The sequence below is a fragment of the Megalops cyprinoides genome, chromosome 25 (genome assembly GCF_013368585.1).
Source record: "Megalops cyprinoides isolate fMegCyp1 chromosome 25, fMegCyp1.pri, whole genome shotgun sequence".
In the NCBI taxonomy this organism is placed as follows: domain Eukaryota; kingdom Metazoa; phylum Chordata; class Actinopteri; order Elopiformes; family Megalopidae; genus Megalops; species Megalops cyprinoides.
The window spans coordinates 18,859,459-18,866,958 of NC_050607.1; the positions used below are offsets into that span (position 1 = coordinate 18,859,459).

Here is a 7,500-nt window from a genome sequence, read left to right on the forward strand (position 1 = left end):
CAATCGGAGACCCCTCTGAGAGCGTAATAGGCTCCTTTCCCTGGCCCCCGAAATTACAACTCCCGCTCTTGATAACCGGTTGTCCTCGTCCTCCGGGGGCGGGGATGGGGATGGGGGGGGGGTGCATTATCGCGACACGTTTGACTCACGCCTCAACAGTTCCCCCAGCCTTATCGGCGCCCAGATTAAAGCGCCCGGCAAGGAAGCCGGCCGGAAATGAGATTTCGGTGGGGGCTTGAGGAGGTGGCCCCCGCTGCGGCTACGGGCTCACCGGCGGCGGTATAGCCAGCACGGCGGAACTCAACCAGGAAACCGAGCCGCGATAATTTAACCGTTAATGCCCCAGTCCGAGACAGCTCTGTTTTAATAGCTCCACATTCCTCTCGCGGTGAGAGGCTCGGTCCGAAAGGTTAAAGGCATTAAACCGCATTTCATATTTATGAATGCGCGTGAAGGAATGTCAGGCGGCTTATTAAAACTGCAGCGGGGCGGGCGCCTTAATTGAGCGACCAGCACGTTCTGTCGGCTCTCCGAGGGACAACACGAAGACAGCAGGAACGGGGGGGGGGCGATTACAGTCACACAGGACAAACGCAGTATAGTACAACCGCCGCTGTTCTCTCAGAATTGAAGGCTTAGTTTCTGCTGGTTTTAACGCCTTTCTTCATGTCACAGTCAGCCCCAGAATGCGTGCTGTGGTTCCAATGTGGTGTTGTGTGACAGCGTGGCGTAGTGGCTCAGGAGCAGTGGCTGTAGCTCGGAGGTTGCCGGGCCGATTCCCAGGTGGACCATTGCTTTCGGGCAAAGCGCTTAACCTGAATTGCCCTATTAAAATATCCAAGTTGTGTAAGTGGGCAGTATGTGAAAATTGTTAGCTGTGTAGGTCTCTGGATAAGGGTGCCTACCAAGAAATGTAATGTTAATGTAATGAAATTCCTGCCTCTTCCCCAAAGGGCGCCCTCAGCTTCTTGTATACTGTGCATGCCAGGTGCTAATGCGAATGTCTGACAGCGCTGCTTTCTGATTGGATCTTGACCTGACATGCGACCCCCGCGGCCCCACAGGTATCGAGTGCCCGCGCGGGTCCAGGAGCACGCCCGGGGGCGTCCAGGAGGCGGAGCCTTTTAGCGACGAGGCCACGCTGTTCACCAAAGAGCTGGTTCTTCAGAGAGAGGTAAGGAGCTGTTTATTTTTTTTTTTTCGCCGTCGGGTCTTTCTGGTTCCCGCCTGGGACCGGCCCTCTATCGTGCTTTTAAACGAGGCGAGTCATACCCCGTGCGGTCCGTCGCGGGGGTGAGAACCTCCGCATTAGCACGAGCGCTGTGGGTCCCACCCCCCCCGGACGGCTTGCAGATGGTTGCTAATTAAAAGAGGAATTACTCAGGGCCCGATTGCGAGGGGGGGGGGGGAAAGTTCCGGAGAAGTGTACCACTGTGTAACTGTGGAGCAGACAGGTGATAATTCTTCATCTATACGAGGCGCCGCTGCTGGGTGGCTGAGCGTACGAGATTAGCATGTGAGCCTAGCGTGCGAGACTCCACCGTCCCCCTCCCAGCACGGTCAAGGTCGGGCCCCGGGTCCAGCTGGCCCTGGGACCACCGCTGGGGGCGAGGCACTACGCCTTCTCCTCCAGAGACGGAAATCGCCAGAAGCAGCCTCACGATTAAACGGTCAAATGAGCCGAGCTCTAATTCAAGGGCAGCCTTCCTCTGTACATTTTTTTTTTGCGCCTTTTCCTAAAAGGTAGTCAGACACCGGCTCCCTGGTTTTTTGCCCTGGTTGTCATTGAAATATTGGATTCAAATTGGGGTACTGCTGAACTTAGGGGGCAAATTTTGCTGGGGGGTGGGGGGCACAAAAAAACTAGGTGACATTGGATAGGCAGAGACCATTAGAGCAGAGACCAGTTCATTTTCTCAATGTGTGCGTTCCATAAGCCTCCTCTTAGCGTTAGCGACCGTCAGCAATTTAGCATTTGCCTTCCTGAGTCATTACCTTTACATGTAGATATAATACAATTCTAACTACTTTCAGAGCGGGACTTTAATTGACCTTGATCTCTTCCCTCTCTGACTCCCGTGAGAGAGGCTGTTTGTCATTAGCACGGCCCGTTAGTTGTTCCCGCGGCCTGTTAGCGCGCTAGCTGACACACGCGGCACACCCTTCCTCGCACGCGCTGCCATTAGCCAACTCGGGCGGAGGGGGCGGGGGGGGGACGTTGTCATCTTCCCATCGCACATTTGTTTATTGCTGTTCAGCCCCATCTGAAACCGTCAAACCATCAAATTAATTTTCACTGTTACCGTCACAACAAGAGACCGAACGGCCCCGGTTTTTTGAAGATAATCTCCCAAGTCATTTTTTAAGCAACTTTGCCTTTGAACGTGTTTTTTTTTTTTTTTTTTCCCCCCCTTCTTTTCCTTTTTTTTCCTGAGAAATTACAGGCCTTGCCTAATCCGTTTTCAATTAATTTTAAGGAGCCGTTCGTCATCGCCGTTTCAAAAGGCATTAAAAAAAAAAGCCACATAAATTTGTTCGCCAGGCTTGTCGCGATGTAAGGACGCGATAGCACGTGCACCCCCCCCCCCCCCCCCCCCGCCCCTCCGCGTCAGTCACAACAATTGGACTCCCTCTCCACTTCAAAGAGAGGACGAGCATGAAGAAACCCAGCGCGCGTAGATCTTTTTCCCCCCCTGCAAAACCCTCCCAAACGAGGGGTTTTTTGAGGAGTCTCTCATCTCTCTCTGGCAACCCCTGCCAGCGGGCCATTAAAAAGAAGGGACGAAGGTTTTTTTTTTTTTTTTTCTTCGTGAGACGCGCCCCTGACATCGCGCCGCAGACGTGCGACAGAGAAGGCCATTTATTTTGTCGTGCTCGGCTTGCCGCCGCGCGCCAGCGGGCCTGACACGATGACAGGTCAGCACTCCGGCTCCTACCACTTTAATTACTTCGGTCGGCTAGTTTGGCGAGAGACGTTCGCGGAGACCGAGAGAAGTTACGAGGCGGAGCCCGACGTCGTTGGTCGCACACGGTCGGCAGGGGGAGCAAAATCGGTTGAGACGCGTTCGGCCACCGTACGCAGGGGGCAAGAATAGCGCGAGATTATGAGCGGAAATGATCTGAAATAATGATCATCCCAAAGCACATTTAGTTGACAGTGTATATTCATAGTCAAGGTGTGGGTAATGGTATTAAGTGATATTTATATAATTTCATCTCGGCTTTGGTGACAGATATAAAGTACTGACGCATTCATATCTTCCAGCTCATATGAATGAACCTGGAGTATATACTAATATACTGAGAAATACGTTACATACGTTAAGCCCAAGAATATATTTAAAATATATTAATGCAAGACAAAGATGTGCTGAAGTGTACCAAAATGACAATAATTTACATTAAATTACATTCTCAGAGCATATGCAGACCTTTAATATATATTCCTTGGAGTGTATTCTCAGAATTTTGTTTTTCTCTATGGGAGTATCTTTGATCGGGACACGGTTTAGGGTTGGACCCTCTGTTCGGCCGAAGTCACTGCTTTCGAGCTTTGAGATGAGGCTGCGTCTTGGGGTATCGATTCGTCACCCCGCACCTCTGTGGTGGAACGACAGGGGGCGCTCTGTGATGGATCTCTCTTCCCTCGGTCCCAGCAGCCTCAGAGCCTCCGTGTTTCCGGAAACCTGTTCCGTAACGGAGGGTGGCAAAGCCCTTTAGGATCACTCTCCCTTACAGCGTCCTTGTGACGTTACGCTGTTGCCATTGGGAAGGCGTTCTTAGCCAGGTCCGCTTACACAGCGTGTCTAATAAGCGGGGACGGAAGTGTAGCGTAGTGGTAAGGGGCAGGACTCGCAACCAAAAGGTCACTGGTTCGATTCCCCACCGGGGCACTGCAGCTGTACCCTTGGGCAAGGCGCTTAACCCAGAATTGCCCGAGTAAATATCCGGCTGTATAAACGGATAGCGTGTAAGAATTGTAGCCTTTGTAAGTCGCGCTGGATAGGATCATCTGCTGAATGCCAATAATGTGATGTAAAGTTGCACAAACCGGACTCCTAGCCATACATGAATGAGCGTCAGTACCAAACAGAGCTGAGGTTACAAAGGTGTGCCTGGATTGACATTTAACCGCGTAGCATTTATCATTCCAACGCTAACACATACCGCACACACGAAAGTAAACCTCCACATGCCCGGCACATAAAACGACATTCCTTGTGCAGCATCGATCCCCGTAGTAAGCCACCTTTGTGAAAGAAAGGCATCCAGACTGAGTCATCGGGGCTAATTCGTGCTAAAACACACTAGTATGCTAAACATACTACTGCAGACAGTCAGTTATATATTTGCTAAAATGACTGGGAAAGCAGTGGTGGTTCTGAAACACATTTTGCCAGAGAGTGCTCTCTACCAACAGTAGGAGTTGCATATGATCCTAGTCAGGTTGCACAAGTTAACTTTTGTGGTGGGGCTTGAATGGTGTTATGCTCACACTCACTGGTCTGGGAGTGTTGTTAGTCTAGCCTGATACTTTTGCTCATTTAACTTGAACTGATACACTTATGTTCTATTATGCTGGAAGTCGCTCTGGATAAGAGCATCTGCTAAATGCTTGTAATGTAATGTAATACAGTATTTTTAGCTTGGACATGGTTGAGGGTAGCAATCTGGCACACCTGCGGTTCGACTGAGGTCAGCCCGACCTCAAGAGGTCAGCACAATCCCAGAAAGCGCCCCTCTGTCTTAATCCAGCAAGAGAAACGCATCCAGCCTCAGAGTAATTTATCTGCCTAACCCTCTCTGCGTTTCCCGATCGCGGTTTGCCCCGGGTCACGTGATCGGGTCCTCGCGTTCCGGACCGAGGGATGACGCCGCGGCGCGGCGGTCGGCGGGGGATTTCAAACTTCGGGAGACGCACTTTTAAGCCCTGATTCAATTAGAGGGCGGAGAGGCTCGGGGCGGGAGAGAGCGCCACGCCGGAGAGCCGGGCATGATGGGAATTGGCTCGACGGCTTCGTGAGGGGAGCGAGCGGGGCCACCGTGGGATTAATGAGATGCTTAGCCCGGTGCGCGGGCGATATTAGCGGCGGCACGCTCACGGCACACTGGGGCCGTTTCTCCCAGAACACTTAATGGTAATTGCACACCCCCCCCCCCCCCCCAATCCCCCCTCCCCAAATAAATGCGCTCTGTTATTTCTCAAATTAGTGTGTGTTCCCATTTAGTTTTCTTTTTTTGGTTTTGCTTGTTCCGCTGTGTCGGGAGAGACGCCGTGGGAGGCCGTCTGGTTGCGGCGGCGGTGAGCCGCGAGGAGAATGTCTTTCAGGCGACCTGCGTCACGAGGACGCGGACACAGTCTCCGCGTCTTTTTAGCGCGAGAAAAGCGGTCCTCCGCGGTCCTCTGAGGTCCTTTGCGATCCTTTGCGGTTCTCCGGTGAGGCCGCGTCGCCGTCCCCCCGCCAGCAGCGGCGTGTTGGCGGTCCCCGCGGTCGCTTCTTAAATGGTATCCTCATTTGTTTTGGTTCCCAGCCTGAGCTTCAAACAGAAGCGTGCTCTGTTTTAATTTCTCCTGATGTGCCATGCATAATTGAGCACGGCCCTCAGACAGGCCCCAACTGCTGCATTTTTAAGGGCCGCACTCCGCACGCTCGGTTTTGAGGTTGGTGCGTGCGTGAGCGTGCGTGCGTGCGTGCGTGCGTGCGTGCGTGCGTGCGTGCGTGCGTGCGTGCGTGCGTGTGTGTGTGTATGTATGTGTGCGTGTGCGTGTACGTGCTCACTTGCTGCAGCAGGGCCTTTCCTCTGTTTCCTCTGTGTGTGGGCATGTTCGTGTGTGTCTGTGTTTGAGTGTATGCATCTCCTCTGTGTGTGTGTGCGTCTCTCTGTCTGTCTGTCTGTGCGCGTGTGTGCGCGTATGGGGACATGTTCCCATGGTCCCAGTGAAAAGAGAATGCCCGTCTTTCCCTTTTCTCTCCCGCCTTTAACAAGCTGCGAGGTGTCTGCTCTCCCGCTCGCTAAAGCAGCCAGAATAATGTTCCCATTCAGAGGGGGTAATGTATTCGCATAAAGGCCCCTGCTCCCCCATTCGAAAGTATTCAAGCACGACGCGATCCCCGCTCCGCCGCGAGGACGGGCGCTGAATCACGCTCCGCTCGGAACGAGCTCTCCCAGAAGCTGAAATTAGGCTCTGGCTTGTGGGTGGAAAGGCCCTTACTTTCGGTAAATGGAATCCGAATTAGTCTTTGAAGGAGCCACCCCACCCCCACCCCTCATAAAATGCTCAAATATTTCAGCTAGCGTCTGTCATTCTAATCTACACAGGACTGCTATGGTATTGTGTCCCCCACCCCCCCCGTGAACTCTTTTTTTTGAAGAGGGGGTGACGACTTCACGATTTGCCAGTGAAAGGGTAGTGGGCTTTAGCACGGTTTGCCATAAGGCAGACAGTCTTCCCTTAATGGTTTTCTCCCTGATTAGAGGGAGGCCAATTAAGGCGAGGTCCTGTCAGGATGACCGTGAGGGGACAGTATTTTTTCCCTTAATGGCCCAACGCCTGATTACCCCGTGGTCTCAGCGCGACGGAGAAAACCCCGGCCGTATTCTTCCAGCTCTTTCAGTCATGGGGGAAAAAAAAAGACGGAAATGAAGTAATTTATATAGGAATCACCTCAGCAGAGCTACAAAAAACCCTTTTTTACTGCGCCTGCCAGAGGGAGAGAGAGCGCATTCTTATCCTTTGTGAGAACGGGTATGACAAATCATGCCCAATGAGGAGAGATTACCCAGAAATCTCTGCAGCGGGGGCTGTCGTGGCTCGCGGGGCACTAGGTGTTACCAGGGCTGCATGTAGACGAGGCCTTTTCTTATACGGAAAAGACAGGGAAGTTAGCATAGCCGTGCCTTGCTACAGGTCACATTAACGGTGATCTTTTCAGATTTGATATATCCCGGCTTCCATACGTCTTGTTCTGTAATCGATCGCACGGTCGCGTAATGGCCGATCTCCGCAGGCATGCCGCTGTCTGTTGTGTGTCCGCCGCGACCTGCACGCAGGGGGTTATGGGTAATTGCAGACCATGCTGAATCCCCAGGGTTGAGTCGAGGCTTTCAGGCCCACGCCGTGTTAATGGTGTCACCGGAGGGGCGCCGGGGCCTCAGTGGTGATTTACGACGACGTTCCGTTCCCCGTGCCCACCGCGCCATTGTTTTCTTCTTTAATTGGGTTAATTCCTCGCAAACGTGGGGCGGTTTAGGCAAACATTTGCCTAATCGGTCTCTCCGCACGCTGCCATCTTTGTTAAACTCCCACCCTGCGTTTCAGACAACAAGGGGCGTTTCCCACAAGTCTCTTTCAAGCATTTGAAACGAGGTTAAATTTTAAATACCGCACTGTATTGTCCGCTCCCAGTCAGTATACTTTAAGCAGGTGTCTTCAAGTACACATCTTGACTTTGGCCATCTGCGAGTTTTATTCAAATTCTTTGAAGTGTCAGCTTGTGC

At 52.4% G+C, this 7,500-nt stretch overlaps 1 protein-coding gene across 1 annotated transcript in view; it reads left to right on the top strand.

The window, feature by feature from the left end:
* Positions 1-7,500, top strand: part of snd1 (staphylococcal nuclease and tudor domain containing 1) — a 243,008-nt gene that overhangs the window by 86,309 nt on the left and 149,199 nt on the right. Inside the window, exon 16 of the mRNA XM_036520195.1 lies at positions 1,065-1,174. Coding sequence (XP_036376088.1) covers positions 1,065-1,174 — 110 coding nt within the window. The remainder of the gene's footprint in view (positions 1-1,064; positions 1,175-7,500) is intronic.